The sequence below is a fragment of the Nymphaea colorata genome, chromosome 1 (genome assembly GCF_008831285.2).
Source record: "Nymphaea colorata isolate Beijing-Zhang1983 chromosome 1, ASM883128v2, whole genome shotgun sequence".
Classification (NCBI taxonomy): domain Eukaryota; kingdom Viridiplantae; phylum Streptophyta; class Magnoliopsida; order Nymphaeales; family Nymphaeaceae; genus Nymphaea; species Nymphaea colorata.
This window is the reverse complement of record NC_045138.2, coordinates 9,561,469-9,580,077: the sequence shown is the minus strand read 5'-3', so window position 1 is coordinate 9,580,077 and position 18,609 is coordinate 9,561,469. Positions and strand designations below refer to the sequence as shown.

The window sequence follows — 18,609 nt, the reverse complement described above, 5'->3', positions numbered from 1 at the left end:
TAACTTTTGCATGAGAAAATCTCGGGATGCTCTGAAGGAAAAAGCAAGCATGTTAGAAGTTTCAAGCTGTCAAATTTGGTTCCTTCACACGCTTTTGTAACAGAAAACCTTCGCTTGGGATGAGAAACCTATTCACAATTAACCTGCGCCCGTAAATAGACACTTGAACATTTACCCAGGTAAGCATGGCAAGGGCCGAACTAGTGAATCGGTGTTAAGGTGGCTTACATGAGAACCGTGTTCTACCACTTCATCATAGGGGTGTTTTTCATCTTCTTATTCAGTCTTTTTTTCAGATCTCAATTTTGTCACTTCTAGATTGCTATCAAGGGTATGTTTGTCATTTCCAGCCCCTAACCCCACTGTGACATGTTAGGGGACTTAACATATGACCTGCACTGACCTGCGAGAGGTCAGTTGTACCTTCCCATGAATTACATCTACATCCTCATCAATTGTAGCACGAAAATTCTGGTTAGCAGTTACAAGACTACCAATGGATACGGCCTGTTGAGACAAATCAAGATCATATCACGCAAGAACCTTAAGGCCGTGTCTGAAGCTGGATAGATGAGAAGAGATGGAACCAAAACCCGTGATAGTGAACAGCACTCTCCCAATATGTAGATTTGGGACGACAGAGGCTCATCTCCATTCTCCATTCAGACTACCATGACCATCTTTGAAGTTCACATTTTGAAAAAAAGAAAGAAAAACTAGAATTTATATGAAGAGAAAACGGATCAAATTTTGACTGCAGTCTTCCGGCTGTTGACGGAACCACCTTGCCAAACACATTGAATGTCCAGAACAAGGAATACAGAAGAATTTTGTAACAGTTGTAGCAGTTGATTCTGCTGCATCATAATTATAGATTGGCATCTCTGCTCGCTCAGGCATTAAGCAAGCTGGCACAATCTCCATAGATTTTAGACAATGACAAACATAGACTTCTCTTCTTGACAGCATATCATCTAAGCATATTCATGAATGACTGATCAAAAGAAAATGGGCATCTGATCTTAATCCAGGAGGACCACTTTTGAGTAACTTCCTTATCATGACAATTTCATCTTTGAGGACATCAACTTCTCCCAGGGGGTGAATCTCTGGACCCAGTATTGGCAGATTGCGCATTTGCCATTTGAATTGCTCGACGGAGTTCAGCTAGGAAGTCCATCTGCAGATAGAAACATATCATGGCAGGCTCAAAGGGTCAACCAAAAGACAGAAACAAAACATAGCTGATCAAAGGAACAGACCTGATGGGGTAGCTTTACGGATCCCCATGCTGATCCGCTAGAGCCCGAGTATATAACTGGTTTTTCTACACCGTGAACACCAAAACCAGCATCAGCTGCGATGCTTAAAAGTACAAAGACAAGAACCATGGTAAATGATATAAAACATACCAACATCCAGAATTGAATGCATATCAGCTGATATGCATAAGTATTGGCCATAAAGTGACATAAGGGCTGGAAAAATGAGCATTTTTATCCGATTAAATATTTTCATTGTCATTTTTAAACGAACACAGAAAATCATCAGATATAAGCCGATGCATATTTGCAACAAGTATGGTTTTCCAAGGTTCTGAATACGAGATGAAAATTGACATTTAGATGTCCATAGTCACAAAAAAGGCGTTTTTTTTTTGAAAAAAACAAAAAAAAAATGCGTTAAATTAAATGGCCGTTCAAAACTAAAAAAAAAACGTTTTTACGTTTTTTCACTTTTTTCATTCTTTCAGTTTTTTTTAATGCTAAACGGTTTTTTTCATTTTATGTTTTTTATTTGTTGCAAATCTACTTATCTTTTGAAGTTTGTCCTATTAGTTTCTCGCTTATTTTATTTTTCTCTCATTTTTAGTTTTTTAAATTTTTAAAAAATTTACTATATTTTTTCCGTTTTTTTTAAGCTCACAGTATTATACCCGAAAAAAAACCTCCCCGAAAAAAACCTCACCGTTTAAAACTCCAAGACATTATTTGTGACTAATTAGAACATTGTCAGATGCAAAAAAGAAAACAATGTTCTCTATGTAACACGGGTACTGCTCTTAAGGAGGAGTACCCGTACCGCACCGGTACGATACTGATATGGGTATCGGCATACGGTCAATGTACCCGAGTACGTATCCATCAATTTTTGAACTCGGTCAAAGTTGACCGAATCCAAAATTGTCCACAGGTTAGGGTTTATGTTTTCTTTTTTTTTTTTCTTTGTTTTTTTTAACTTTAAAGAAAACGCAGCATCTGCTTTTCACCCACAGCAACCAGCAATGCCCACTGTTCAAGTAAACAATAAGGGAAACTCCGGCGACCTCCGTCCATTTTCCACCACGTGATCAAGTATTCCGGTGAACGGCGACTTCTCCGGCGAAAGGCGATGCCCTTGCTATGGTATTCAAGCATCATCGGGCTGGTTCATCGCCTGATTTGGGTGTTTTTTTTTCTCTGTCCAACGTTTAAGCTTTTTCCATCTCCGACAGCCTCACCCATCGTCCAACAGCCTTTCCTATTGACCGGTGACAAGTATTTTCATCATCCGTCGACTTCTTTATTTCTGCCACTATCCCTTTCTTCGATTTGAACTGCTATGTTTATGGTTCACACACTGAAATAAACCATTGTTGCCTGATTTGTGTGTTTTTCTGGTCCACCAGAGATAACCTGATTTGTGCGTTTTTCAGTCAACATCGTTGGACCTGCATCTATGCACTTATGCATAGTATCTATCAATTTATTTTGGATCATGATTTATGAATATGCTATTCTGTTTGTTTGAATTCCAATATATATATATATATATAGACACACACACACATACGCTTGTCTGTGTGTGTGTGTGTGTTTGTACGGCCATACCAGCACACCCAAGTTTTTTGAGAATGGTCTGTACCACACCCGCACACTGTACCTATACGTACACCTATGTCACATGGACTCTTCAAAAAAAGGAACCGCACCCATGTCGACAAGTGCTGGTGCTGATACGGGTGCTGCTTTGACACGCATCCCAACTACATTCTTTTCTATGCAAGTTCAAAATATTTTCTATTCTTCTTCTCTCTGACCCTTTCTTTCTTTATGTACAGTAATAAAAGTAAAAAAAAAAGAGTGATTAAGCTAAAAAACAAGCTAAAATTATATATATTATGAATACATACATTTGTATACATAAAATAAATATTATGTATATATATATACACCTCGTTGCACCCTGGCACCCAAATTTTTGGGGATACACCAGACCAGCACTTGCATCTGCACCCACACCCGCACCCCACACTCATGTGACATAGCCGTACTAGTACCTAGGTAACATAGATTGTTCCTCAAGAAAAGAAAAGCTATTTCTTCTCATCTTGTCTTTTACCCTTAGCATGGAAAATTTCTTCTCATCTTGTCCTTTTCCCTTAGCATGGAAAGTTTTACCTAATAGACGTTCTTATAACCACTTCATCTTGAGAGCTAATGAAATTGCTTACTGAGTGACAACCAAATGTATTGAGGATGACAAAAAAACATAGAAAGTAAAGATTTTCTGATTAAAAGCAAAAACAATCGAGATTACTGAGGGATGCAAGTGTCACAAATTCGTATCTCAAATAAGCAAAATTGAAGAAGACTTCAGAATATAGACATGAAAGTGAAGACAGTAATTTGTTGAAAATTGTGATTCCCAAGAAGAGATATTCTAAGGATAGAAAAAAATCTGAAGACAGTTGAGCTCAAGGACTCATAGCTGCTAATTTTGTTCACACATTCCTAGTGAGGTAAAACTTTAAAAACCATAACAGGGGCAAATGTCTTGTACACAGTCTTCAGACATTTATTCTACTAGATTAAAGAACAGAGTTTTATGGGGAAAAAAGAGACTCACTTACATATTTTTGGGATCAATTCACAATAAACTAATGCATGCATCCTATCTCATATTGTCAACAACTCAAGATCAACTTTAGGTGAAGTCAATCAGGAAAAGGTTATCGAAAGTATTAATGGTTGGAATGGCATGGAACCCCTCGACAATAATAACAGCAACATGTTGCATTTTTTGTTTGATAAATCATGAATGTGTAGACCTAAGCACGAGTGCTGTCTAGATTAGCCTTCTGACAGAGCGTAACATATCCCTAACTTTCATAGCAGAAAACATGTAAAAGACAAATACCTGTTATTCCTATTGATGGATCATTATAGGAGTCCATAGCCACTGCCCAACCTGTCTCAAGAAAGCATTAAAATTTAAAAGAGAGACTAAGATAATTTGAGCATAAAGTGAACAATACAAAGACAGCACAAAAGTCCCTTAGCTTAGGAAAATTCTTTTCAAAATTCTGGTCTTTCAGTAGCTAAACCCTTGAATAGTCAATGATCCCCGTTCCAAAGCATTGGTGAAAAATCAGCTAGTATCCTCCAGCATATCTAGTTTAAAGAATTGAACATATCTCTAGGATATTGGGAACAAGCAGCCAAATTTACATCCAGTGAGATACTATAAGTGGACTATCTTTAAACAGATGATATTATCTACTTTTCTTTACTGAGCGAGGCTGTACCGAAGCAAAACTCTCTTTTACATTTTCATAAAGCAATACATGAAAGATAGTGCTGATCATAAAGGAAATTCAAGTGCATATTCTGCAAGAGATCATACAAATGACAATCCTATTCAGCCAGCAGTTAACCATGTCAGGAATCCAGTTAATAGTAAAACAATTTGTTCACGATTATGAAGGTGTGGACATACGTTCAACCATTAGTTGCACAGCCTCGCTGCTACTACATCCCTCAACAACAATAAACCCTGAATTTGAACTCTCGCTTTGATAGTTGCAGCTAACAGAATCTCCATGATCAGCGGCAGATGTATTTCTGAAAGTAGACGAGCCTTTTTCTCCTTCATTGCTCTGAGAGTTGTTTATTCTGTCAAATCGATCTGCCCACATTGCCAAGCAGATGAACTCACAGAAGTGAAAAGACAAGACAACTCTAATAAACATTGCTTGTGGAGTTCAAAAGTAGCCTGCTATGAGGCTACACTGGACAATCTATATGCAAGTGTGCCCTAGTGTTTCCAAAAAACAGATCTACTATCACTACTCGAAATATATATCCATCCAACAGGATAAGGAAAGCAATAACATGGTACTCCATAAGAAAAGATTGACACTATGACATCAAAACACTCAGCAGAATATGTAAGAGATAGACATCAAATGGCAAAAAACTCAGTGGTAATCGACATTAGCCTACTTGTGCACAAGGTCTACTAACTAGCATAAATAATGACAGCTTTGCATAAATTCATAGAGGTTATTTAAAAGTAGAGCACAAGCTTCGACAGTCAAATAGACAGTAGGAGAGCATGTAGACACAAAAGTCAACTAGTGAAGAACCAAATGCTGTAAACGCATAATGTAAACTATATTAGTCGGGTCCAAAGTTAGATATGCAACATGACAAAAAAATCACAAATAAACTTTTTGAAATTAAAAAGTTACAAAGCATATTGAAATTTTCAGAAAAAAATATAAAATAATCAGAAGAGATTAGGAAAAATAGGGGAGAAATCTTCACAGTTAAAACAACATGAATCAAATAAACATAACAAACCAACAAGTATATCCTACCCAGAACATGAACTACATTCACCACAGTTCTCATTCATACTTATGTTATATAACATATAACATATTGTATGATATGCTACGTACATGCAACACTAGAAGATCACCAATAAAAAATGTAGTTCACAGAAACAGGCAATAACAAATATATATATGAAAGCATCTCAGATGGGCTACAAATAGAGCTCCATGTGAGAGGATTAATCTCAGATCTAGTCTGCAAGGCAAAGCTTGAGCCTGACCAAAAACTAATAGCTCAAGAAGCACTGCTATGGCTCTTTTTCAACAAAACTTAATTTTGTTACTACTCTAATTCTTAATAAAGCAAGTTTTCATAACCTTTTTTGGCATTATGCTCGATATCTGAATTCCTAAGGGATGCAACACAACAGCTCAGTGGCAGGCAATTGCTCTACTCTAACCCAAGTTCTTACCAAAACTATATGCATGTTTGTGTTTGTGTATGTGTATGAAAAATTATAAGCATTTCTGCACTAGCAGCATTTGGATGACAAATCAAAAGCTTGCAGAAACATACTCAAGGTATTAAAAGGTCAGAACTTGATTGACAAAAAAATTAGCAACCGACCTGAAGATTTGCGCCTATTCAGGAGGCGATTCCTGCAACAATGATTCAGAACAAATTAAAATAATGCCTAGCAAACACAACTTGATAACATGAGCACTACATGAACAAGAAACAACTGCAGCTATTCACAAAAAAAGCTGCAGCCACAACATCGACATAAAAACACAACTTGACAACATGATCCACTATATGAAGAAGAAACGACCGCAGCTACAAAATAGACATAAAAGGACAATATGGTAAAAAAAAATCTGACACAAGCGTTGAGCCTCCATTATAACTATTTTGAATATGGGCAGGTTGACGACTTACGATGGCAGCTTTAGAATTTCAGTGTGCACCAAGTTTTATCGGGGTAAATGAATTCAATCAAAACTAGCCAAAAATATTTTCAGATATACACAGAAACAAACACGGGACAAAAACATTGCCTACTGGGACAAGAAGAGGATATCGTAAAAACTAGGATACATGCACGTGACACACGTGCACAAAGGAAATAGACATGGAAACAAGTACAGCTGCCACATAGTCATATTTTATATGACACTATATATTGCAGGCTCAGTGCACAAGAGTTTCACGATAACCAGTAAAAATCATGCAAACGACAAAAACAGATGTAGGGGACACCATGAAAGCACTTCCTATGACATGAAACGTCTTGTGAAACAGCAACATGAGAATGCAGGTATCCGGGGTCTGTGTGTTAGAGGAACGTTCTGCATTTAAAACTGGACACAGTAGAGAATGAAGGAACAATGGAACGTTAAGAACAATGAAGCAAAAAAAAAAAAAAAGAGAAGCTGACCAACTTCAGCAAAATTTTGACCAAACGTGATACCTCTTGGTATGTAACATCTATATGCTGGTGTCGTACATTAAGTGAAATCTATATTTGCAAGGCGTTATTAAAGGAAGGCTCGGATATTGGTCCATCGAGCACGATTTGGCACCTTGTTATGGATCTTGAATGTGGAACCCGAAGAAGCACACACAGTCAAAGGAGAACGAATCAAAGATGAATCACAAATACTAAAAGAAGCAGTTAGCTTTGTATTGCCTATCAAGTTACCAAGGTTATAACAGATGCCAAAAAGTTGGACTCGTCGAAATAAACAGATTAATGCCAAATAAATCAAGTAGCTTCTCTGCTACAAAATTGGAAATGGTCACCTTCACAGATTCAATAACTCAACATCTGAACAGTTAAGACGATGGTATACCAAAACGCTCCGGATTCGTGGAAGAGGCAAAGCAAAAGCAAAAGCAAACTAAATGTCCCCTCCCCTCAACCCAAAAAGTTATTTGAGTTCAGAAAACTAAAAGAAGAAACAAATCGTCCGAATATTAACTTGAATCCCGCTAAAATTGTTTCTCAACAGTTTAAACCGCCGGCCCCAGTTCCCAGAATCTAGCATACCTGCTGGAAATTGGAATTCCAAGACCCCAAAGCAAAGAAAGGGGCTGGTTCGACCATGAAGATGCAACTCCATCCAACGGCCGATTTCTCCACACAAGACCGAAACCAACCCAAAAAATGAGCGAGAGAGAGAGAGTTACCTGCCAGGAGGGGTATAACGCTTTATTGAGGGATCAGAAGCCGGATTCTCGAGCATCGTCGCAGGAAATAGAAACAAACGACGAGAACGAAGATTTGAAGGATCAAACCCCTCCTCCTTGCTCCTCTTTCCTTGGCCTGTGGGCTCGGCACGGTATTCTGGGATTTTCATTTTTTGCGGACGATGTGTTACCATTAATTGTAAGAAATCTGACTTGAAAAAGAACACTGCTTTTTACCATCTAGTAGGACTGAAGTCACAAAATGGATGTTCATTTCATATTTTTAACAACCGACGCTTGAATTTCAAGCATGATGAAAAGATGCGGAAGTTTCGTACAAATTTATTTTAATTTCATGAAGCGTCTAAATGTAAAATCTGCAATTACAGACATTTTTCTGTTAGTTTCTCAAAAGCCAAGCATTTTTTTTTCCTTTCCGTAGACCAGTCCAAGTTCAATAGTTAAGTGCGAGGTAGGAGATTGAGGATGAGATAAATGTAAACTCGGAGAATGTCAAAGCTTTCCATCCTAATGCGTATCTTTTGGCATAACCATACAGGAATTTTCCTGTTTTGACAGTTTTAACTTACCAAAACATCTGTCCACAAAATCCTTGCTGATCTGAACTTGGAATCTTAAGCTTGTTGGGAATATTGTAATCTCCACCAGCATAAAATTTAATGAAGTTTGAATTTGGTATAAATATAAGAGGCCACATAATTTTATTGTAGTGCTTATGCAACCCCATTCAGTTCATGACTCTTTAGGTTTGAGGCATGTCTAACCTACAGCTAGTGTTTAATAGCATCAGATCTCATATATGATGCAGCTTTGAAATCCGCACAATGTGAGATATACTGTTTAAACAAAATGAGATCCCGGCAGCATGGGTCTGAAATCCACACAATATATGTTAAAATTAAAACGTAGATCAGAATTCCAAGTGGAGCGGAGCCGGTTTAGATCCAAGAATCTGAGATCTCAGGTAATTAAAAATCACCTCATATCTTAAATCTCAGCTAGTGGACACACCCATAAACTCTTTTATTTGAGAAAACATTGAGGACTAGGTCTTATGTCAAAGATGATTAATATTTTGCTTTCAATATAGGATTTTCAACTGCTTCACGCTTTCCAACCAACGAAATCAAACTGGTTTGAACCTGTATATTATAATCGAAACAGTGGCAAAATGATTCGACATTATGACCAAATCTTAGCGGTTATTTTTAAATTATTTTAAATTTTTTGAAAGTGTGTCTCTATTCAATTTTTATATATTTTTATTTATATTTCAATAATTTTTATATTTTTTTACCAATTCACAAGGGATTCAGCTTGGATATTGAATTGTCCTCTTTAGAGAATTCATAGCTTGACCAAACCATTAATTTTCATATTGGGTCCATGTGGAATAAGTATTTTATTGCACCATTGAAACAGGAAGCTGGTTATATGTATGGGCCTCCAACAAAGTGTGAGTTTGGATTCAAAAGACAAAAGTGCCCCCATTGACAAAAGAGGAAACTCCTTTTAAAAGCAAAAGTGAAACGATGTGAGTGTTCAAGACCAATCAACTGTCAATTGAGACGGTGATGAAGATTATTGATGACTCCACACTAGGGGTGGGTATAGGGCCGGCCCGACCCGTTTAGACCCAGGCCCGATAATATTGATGGGCCGGGCCGGGTACCGGGCCAGGTCCACCATACCAAAGCCCAACCCGGCCCGTTTTGCCGGGCTCGGGCCTTGAAAAAAATGCGTTTTTAAAAAAAAACAAAAAATAAAGAACATGAAAAAAAATAAGTATTACTATTATAAGTGTTTTTCATATTTTGCCCCAAGTCAGCCCGTCGGGCCCAAGTTTTTGTCATGCAAAGGTTGCGCACTTAGGATTATCCTCATAAAAAAAAATTGGGGGGGGGGGGGGGGGGGGGGGGGGGTAGGAGAGAGAGAGTGCTGACAGACAGACAGACACACACACATCCTAGGATGCCTAGGCTCAGGGCATCATTTAGAAAAAAGTTTGGCTTAATTTTCGTGCTAGAATTTTTTTTTTGTGTTGAAAGCTTTGGTTTCCATAATTTTCATTCATTGAAGGGATAACAGTCATGCAATCGTATGCTACGAATGCTACATGCAATCGTTTGCTACGAATGCTACTCTTGTTTGTTTGCACCTTATGCATTTTATCCCTGAAGTTCGAATCCCCCTCTTTTTATTTTTGTCCCTTTTTTTGTGTTATTATAGTTCATGATTCACTTCTTTCCTCTGTCTGGTTGTTCTTGTGATGTCTCGAAATGGCAAAGAACCCTCATTTTGGTGATGATCAAGCAAATTATCCCCTCGTAGATTTATCACAACAGAGATAGTTTCCCCTTTTTCCCATGCCAATGATGAATAATGTCAAGGATATGCTTCCCTGTTCCAGCTTTGGATAGCACTTCAAAGGTTCTCTCTTTTATTAGTAAGTGAGGGTCCAATATGTTTGTTGCTAATGCTAATTCTTAGTAATATTTTGAAAAAGTATATATACTGGTGATGACTATAAATGCATTTTTTTTCCTTTTGTGAGAAAATGTATTTATGGCATGTGTTTATGTACTTTGGGTGAAACGATAAGGTTGATGGTTTACATTATGATTGGGATGAACTGCTATATTGTAACTATATATTTGGGAATCAAGCCTTCAAAATTAATCTTTTAAATCTTATTCAAAATTTAAAATGTGATGATATTATCTGCATCAGGGAAAACCTAGGCCTTTGTTTGTGTAACTTTTCATTTAGTTGTATAATAAGATCTTATAACCTATAAATTTAGAAGGATTTTAGATTCAACAAATGGAAATCATTATTAAACATTTAAAATGATTAACTCATGAAAGAATGTCCAAGTCAGTGCAGCCAATATTGTGTCCAAAGGGTAACAATCAACTTGAAAGATGCAAGAAGAACTAACATGGAGGTGTTTTTTCTAAAAACACGCATGCTAATTTCTGTCCCTTTAGGGCATTTCTAAGGCTACTGCACTTGCAGATATTTCAATTTATCAAAGTACTAGACATCCACAAGATCTCGTACTCTTGTAAAGCTAAGTTCTCTGAAAATGGGGAATGAAAATTTGAAAGAAGTAAAAATCGATAAATTTGTGAGTCCACTAAATATATGAATAATAAGCCCCTAATATAAGCTATCTAGAAATTCCTGATATGAAGCATAAAGAGGGGGAAGTCATTAAATTGCCTTCTCAAACCTTAAAAGATAAAATTCCTCTTGAGATAGTATCTTCTGATGGTTGGCGACCAACCCTTATCATTAGCGCCAACGGATTTGGACAATAGATATTTCATTATATTTGTTAATGCTTTTTCAAAGTGTATTTAGACATACTTGCTGAAAAATAAAGTAGACCTCTATCAAGTATTTCTGGCGTTTAAAGCCTTTGCTGAAAAAAATTATAGGCCACAAACTAAAATTCTTAGACTCCAAGTGAGATGGACAATTCCAAGGTTTAAGATCATACATGGTAGAGTGGTCTGCATATAGTTTCTTATCCTCACACCCCTGAACAGAATGGGGCTATTAAAAGTTGCATCAAGCATGTGAAATAGGCTTGACTCTTCTACTAAAGCTATATTCCGCAAGGTTCTAGACTTGTGCATTTAGTACTGCGTTAGCAAAATACAAATTGGATTTTAATCCTGCCAAATCTGTTTTTCTTAGCTATGTCCACAACACAAGGATTATTATTGCATAAGCTCAAGGATCAGATCCTTATTTCTCTTTAAGTTATTTTTGATGGATCAACTTTCCCACTCAAGGGACAAATAAACAAGGGGTTTTTATTATGAAGAGACCAGTCAAAATAAGGATTTGCTATTTGATCACCCAATTATTATCATAAATCCTAACCTTATTTCCTCAACCATGTGCAATTAACAGTATCTAATTTAAGCACTAGGTTTTTCAAAGAACCCTCGGCCAATTATCCTGTAGAACTTGAACCACATCAATTTGTTGTTTTGTCAACCCTTGGGTGAGCTTCATTGTTTCTTAAGCATTGAAGCAAGAAGAAGCAAAGAAGGGACTATTCTTTCACAATAGAAACATATATTTTGATCTTCTTAAAAAAGTTAAAATGACATGAGCTGAAGAAATTTCTACTCCCATGGTGACATCTCTAGATCGAATGACCAACACTAGGTCATAATTTCATGATCTTATAATGGGAGCTTTTAAGTATGTCATAGTGAACAAGTTAGACCTTTCCTTTGCAATTAATAAAACTAGCCAATACATGCACTCCTATTTACACTCATTGTGAATGTGGTCAAACAAAATACTAAGATATTAGAAATAGTCTGCAGACTGTGATTTTCTTTATATTCAACTCGTCAATGGAAATTACTATTTACATGTTGATTGGGCCCTGATGATAGGAGGCCTACAAGAAGATAATTTTATTGGATTTAATCTTCCTTACGTAGTATAAAAAAAAAAGGTTGTTACATACTCTGGGAATTGTAAAACATGATATCTTGTTTCGCCTACTGTAAGAACAAAGAATTCAGACTCACTCTTAGATGATATTATTTAATTTTAGTCTAAGATACCAAGAACAAATCATCTTGCTTTTGATGCCCCAAAATACATGGAGAACAAATGACACCTTGAGAGAGGTTATGTTTACATCAAGAAAGAGTGTTTATTTTGCAGGGTGTGTGGAATGTATGCATGGTTGTTTTGTGTATCATGGATAGTAATCAATTGTTGTCTTATAGATTTATAAATACACCTCTCTTTTTGAAAGAGAAAGGGATGCAAAATGGCGAAAGATGGCCTACTTGATCAATGTAGATGGTGCATAAAATTAGAACGTTTAGCACTTTTCAGGATCTAGATGAACTGCCAGGAAGCTTGCAGTAGCAATATGAAGAGGGCGGGAGATGGAGAGGAAATAGCAACAAAAGATGGTGAAATTAGGATTTTAGGGTTTGCTTCGAGGGGACCCAAATTATACAATTGATATGAAAATGAATCTTTTTTTCCTAGAGGTGTTGGAACAGACCCCTTATCACATATTATGTAGTATGCAGCCCTTAGTATACACCCGTTCTTACGCATCTCCTTGTATGCACCCTTTAGTTTCCCGGAAAAGCACAGTTTGGTAGTAAGGAGATTAATGTTCCTTATATTTTCATTATTGAATTCTGTAATGACTCACATAATTGATGAGCAAGCTCTCTTACCTGTTACGTGCATATAGTTTGGATGTGGCTCATGGTCATAATCCAACATCTGAGCTCTGATTTAAGACTCTTTTCCATTGTAGGTGAGAAAGTTCCACGAAGAAATAACAAACGATGGTAGCAGAGATATAAACAATCGAAACCAAGCTATAGAAGTACAACAAAAATCAAGGGTAGGCAGCTCGTGTCTGGAATTTCTTCTCTGCCCACTTTTTTAAGTTGTAACACCCGATAAATTTAGTATTATATTGAACATTGTAAGAGATCTTCAAGAGCTTATAAAGGAGGTTATTAAGTAGATGATTGTTCTGGTTCTTAGCCTTTTTGATATTGGAGCCAAAACTGCTAAAGGGCTAGTTGACATCCACCGACTCAAGGGCCTGAACCCAGAAATGGATTGGGTTGTTACAGTGGCATAAGAGCCGGTTCAACACTCGGATCTAGGATTCCACATGGGCGAACGCGTGTGTCTTAAGGCTGAAATGGGTCGGGTTGTTACAGTGGTATCAAAGTTGGTTCAACACTCAGATTTAGGGTCTCACACGTGCACACACATGTGTCTTAAGGCAGAAATAGATCGGGTTGTTATAGTGGTATCAGAGCCGGTTCAACACTGGAATCTAAGGTCCCACAAGCACGAATGCGTGTACCTTAAGGAGGTGGATTGTAATACCCCAAACCCTTTTCGATGGGATTCAACATCCATAGGCTCTGCCACTTGATGTATCTTCTAATCCGCTTGGCCCAAGGTTTATCCGCTCTCATCACTTGAAGAGATAGATTTGCCACCTTAGCTATGTTGGACTCAACAAAGTCTACATGGCCCTTTCCTCCCAACTCTTGTGGAAGGCAAATTTGATCCCAAGCAATACAGTGGGAAGAGCCTTTCCTCACAGACCCTCCTCATAGGAAGTTGCTCATCAACTTTCTGATATGTTCACATGCTTTTCTAGGAATGATGAATATAGCACCCCAATAGTCAATCATATGGCTTAGCAGTTAGCACATACTTAAGAAGTGTAAATCTACCTTCATAAGAAAGATTAACTGCTTTCTTGCGGTGATTTCCTCGGACACTTTATCTTTCAAGGGTTGACACCCAGCCATATCCAATGAACCTGTGAAAAGTGGCACTTCCAAATAAGGGAATAATGACCGATTTCTCTGTATTAGCAACAAGACCGGAAGCTGCTTCAAGGGTGCTGAGACAACTTTTGAGGCTTGAAGCGGATTCTGTTTGATCCCCGTTATCATCAGCACAAGCCATGAGGGATGAGGTTTTACCAATACATGGTAATCTTGGGGGCCGCAGTCTGCCTTCGCCTCCTTACTAAGACCTTCGACCTATTTATATCCTTATTTGGGTCTGACCCAAATTGGATCCGATCCCAATCACCTGACCGTTACTAACAATACTCCTTGAAAAACACTAGCCCTCAAGGTGTGTCCATGGAAATGACTGCCGTAGAAAAGATTGATGTAAAACAAATGTCCAGCTCAAGAGTTGAGTGGGGAGTACTCTGATGCGGGTGATCCCGGAGCTTCCGTGATATCCAGTCTGACGGAATTACTGAGCAAGTCTTGCACCAACATTCTTATCAATGGAGCGTTGTAGGTCATTATCTGACCTTGTAATTGCTACTATAACCACTTTCAAGTTAAAATTTCCTGTGTTTAACTCTAGATAGCACTCATTTATGCTTTTGAAATCCATGTCATATGAGATGTTAGCCAACCGTTGTTGACCGAGCACATTCGTCATGAGAAGTTGGTTTTGCTTTTTGTTTAAAGTTGAATCCTTCTTCAGTTGATGAGTAAACATTATCCCATTAAGTGGGTTTCTTAGCTCCTATAGAACATATGCCGACTTCCTAAGCCTATTGGTTGCGGCTTGTTCTGAAACTTGCTGCACCTGCATTGCCTATTGGAATTCTGGGCACACTACACACAGCAAACAAAGTGTGCCTCAATTTTACCTTCTGCCTCAATTCTTTTGTTGGTGGAAAGCAGTGGTGATTTATTTTTGCCAATTTGGTGAAAAAACCCAAACAACAACTTATCAGCATCTTTGACCTGACATCACCCATTCAATATTATGCTGAGCTTTGACAATGTGTTATGATCTAACACTTACAAACCACTTGGGTGTCAATCAAAGGACCAAATCAATGTCCTCTCTTGATACTGACCATAAAGGAAGAACATCTGAGGTTATAGTTTCTACTGCTTGCGCTGAAACTTTTGAGGCATTTGAACTGCGACTAAAATCTCCAAGGCAGTCACGAACTGCAGATATTGCATCAAGTTTGTCTTTCCGACATTTCAGTAATGTAACCACAACATCACTAGCAGTGGATTGGACTCGCTTATCATGACAATAGATGTATTTCGGCAAAGTAGGCAGAACAGAAGTAGGATCAAGCTGTGAGAATAGTTTGGCTGCAAATACACGATTTACAAGCTCTTCGTCACCAAGGCATTCCAACAAGTGTTTTCCTATGTCACGCTTAAGCAAGAAGGTAGATCATTTCCTGAATCTGAACATAAAGCCATGAGCTCAGAAAGCGTATCTTTAGCCACATCAAAATCCTCGCTTTTCAATTTGTCAGCATCATCTCGGTTTTTTTCCAAGACCCATGGGACACCTCCTCTACTCTGTGGTGACGTGCCGTCATTTAAAGCACCAATTTTGGACCTTCATGCTTCAACGTCTCAGGAGACCAACTCAAGTTTTCTGGTCTTCCTTCCTGTATTAGACCTTTTTCCGCTTCATGGGAGAAAGAGAGAGGCCCATCAGGGCTGCTTTCAGAGTCAACTGCGGGTGCTAGGTCCAGAGCTAAAACCTCTCCACTCAGTCCGACAATTGTTGTTCGACTGACCCCATCTCGTGACTCTTTCTCTTTGAGTCAGTAGCACCCTTTGGTTGCCCTGTTCCCTCCAATGCATCCACAATATTTGGCCGTAGGGGCTTTCCCGGCTGGTCTACCAGTTCCTTACACCAATATTAGGCTTCTTCCTCTTGGCACTCCACCACCTGCAGGAATGCAGTGTGTTAGCCCTTCGACTTCTGAACAGAGCATACATTGAAATCCTCTGCAGCAGGGACCTAGATGTTGTTGTTGCACTTCTTGCTTTCGAATCCGTACCAGATGCTCCTCGCACTCATTGGCATCCTTAGACTGTAACAGTGGAGGCTTCACCGGTTGTTCCAGTTGTTATCTATTGCAGTGTACTCTATTGATCGCAGAGGGAAAACACTCACGCTGCCTCTAGTATCACACGATGGAAGGTTGTGCATCAGTAGTCCAGAGAGAGAGAGAGAGAGAGGAAACAGTATCAGTGCATGTTTAATTGCTTTTAAAAAAAAAAAATCAACGTGCTTCAATACACAATGACAAATTTTTTTTAATGGGATATTACTCCTCGTTTTTCAATACTTCATATCAGGTTGGCCAAGGACATGGCATATGTCCTCCCCCAAGTGGGTCCCTTCACATGAGGACATGTTAGGTCGTGGGCACGTTAAGGCTACCATGGATGCTGATCTCGTCCCTTCGATCTCTGTTTACCTATCGCCAAGAGCCTTGCCGCCATGAAAACAGTTTCTTTGTTACGAACCTTAATGTTAGCTATAATACCCAAGATAAGCCTCTTAAGAAAATAGTAGCAGAAAGAAGACAAATTCTGAGAATGATTCATCATCTTCCATTTGATGTTTGATCTTCCTTTCTTGTAATTGTCCTTGTTGTCGCTTAAAATACGAGTCAAACTAAAGGAAAGAAGATGAAGCTTTTTTCCAGAATATCAACTTAGAATGAAATATACAGAACATCAATTTTCAAGGTTTACAACTTTTAACAGACATGGTTTGAGTTGGAGCTTTGTTCAAGAGTTTTCATCAAAAAAAAAACAAAAGAGGATGCTGTGTCAAAAAAGTTGGAATTGCTGAACTTTAATGGGTAGTTTGATAACCCTGAATCATAGATTTAAGATAAGTTATACTGTGACGCCATTTGTAGAAGTCGTTAAAAAGACCAAGATCAAGTAGTTCTTTGTGTGTGTGGCTATCTCTCAACCATTTAGTAGGATTGACCCAAAGGTTAAAAGCCTTGAATGAAGCCCATAATTTCGGCCGGGAAGATAAAGCTTAGAAGCTATTCTTTCAGCTGAAAGGCTTTTGAAGCACTATTTTTTCAGCCACATAGAGAGAACTACCATGGCTTATTCACTTGGGAGCCACTTTTGGCAGCTTGGTGCTTGTTCCCTTTGATTGCCCTCCCTCTAAAATCTCAAGAAAATATTGCGAAATTTTAAAAAATATTGTGATATATGTGACAAGGGTTATCCCTTATTCCTCTAATTTCCCTCCCTCTGAACGGCAAGCACTTAAGCCACCACAACCTGAACTCACTTGTAACAAGGTTTTCCAGAACTGCATATCTAAAAATCTAAAGTTGGTATCTAAAATCCGAAGATGTGAAATCACCTTGAACTTAAGATCGAGACAAACCAAACATAGCCTTCAGAGGCTTTTCAACATATGAGAAAAGTTTGCAGGCTTTTAAGTGAAAATTTTGGAAAAAGAGAATTCAGTTGTCGTTGCCGTTAGGTGGAGAGGGAGAGAGAGAGAGAGAGAGTCAGCTTGTGCTTCAATTTTTCCATCATTAGCCGGCATGTAGGGTGAACAACCAGCTCCTTCATGATCGAGTTCGAGCCGGCTATTTTCATAAACGAGCCGCTGATTTTTTCAATTCATTTGTTTTAGTGTCATGTGTTGCTCATTAAGATGGAAAGCAAGCTAGTTGATTGGAAACAAAAAAACTTATCGGGTCGATTGTGCCTTGTTAAAAGTGTATTGTCTACGATTCCCAATTCCTGGAGTATGGTTTTCCAATTACCTAGTAGCACTATCAAACAGATTGAATGCTTATGTTCCAAATTTATGTGGAGAAATAATGTTCAGAAGAGACGCTTCCATCTAATCTTGTGGTCCAAAGCTTGCCTTCCGAAATCTGAAGGTGATTTGGGTGTTAGATGTCTTAGGAAAGTCAATTATGCGACCTTAGCATTCATGGCGGTTCAAGCGTTTTCCGCAGATTCGACATGGGATACTTATGTCAGGGGTAAGTATCTTCATAACTCTAGTTTATGGAACATCAAACAACAACACTGTGTATCTAATTGTTGGAAGGGTATATTTAGAGCAAGGAAACTCATTAGGGAGGATGTTATCTGGAAAGTTAAGAGTGAAACACAGTTAAGTTTTGAAAAGGCCAATGGTTGGAATGCTCACTTAATAGAAGTCCTCATTTACTAGAGGTGAACATGCAAGTGGCCCAGCCTAATGTTACGATCTACCAAATGGTGACCTCATCGAACAATCAGGTGGAAGCTCTAATATAGCGTATGTTTCCTGACACACGCCTTCCTTCCCTTGCATCTTTGGTTGAAGAAGATGCAAACGAGATTGTTTGGAAAGGGCAAGGAAATGTCGTTATTTCTAGGCATGAAATATGGCAATATCTACGGTCCAAAGGTTAGGTTGAACATTGGAGGAAGAATATTTG

At 38.2% G+C, this 18,609-nt stretch overlaps 1 protein-coding gene across 2 annotated transcripts; it reads right to left on the bottom strand.

The window, feature by feature from the left end:
• Window positions 1-706: 706 nt before the first annotated feature.
• Window positions 707-8,066, bottom strand: LOC116257753 (uncharacterized). Of its 2 annotated transcripts, none has more exons than XM_031634726.2 (6): window positions 7,791-8,066; window positions 6,228-6,259; window positions 4,759-4,947; window positions 4,180-4,230; window positions 1,263-1,357; window positions 707-1,180 (listed from the first exon to the last, which is right to left on the bottom strand). In XM_031634726.2, the coding sequence occupies exons 1-6, from the start codon at window positions 7,982-7,984 to the stop codon at window positions 1,085-1,087; spliced, it is 657 nt and encodes a 218-aa protein (XP_031490586.1). In that variant the 5' UTR covers window positions 7,985-8,066; the 3' UTR covers window positions 707-1,084. The 2 variants fall into 2 exon arrangements, with proteins under 2 accessions (XP_031490586.1, XP_031490594.1); XM_031634734.2 differs by having other exon boundaries at window positions 1,263-1,327; window positions 7,791-8,056.
• Between the last annotated feature and the right edge of the window lie 10,543 nt (window positions 8,067-18,609).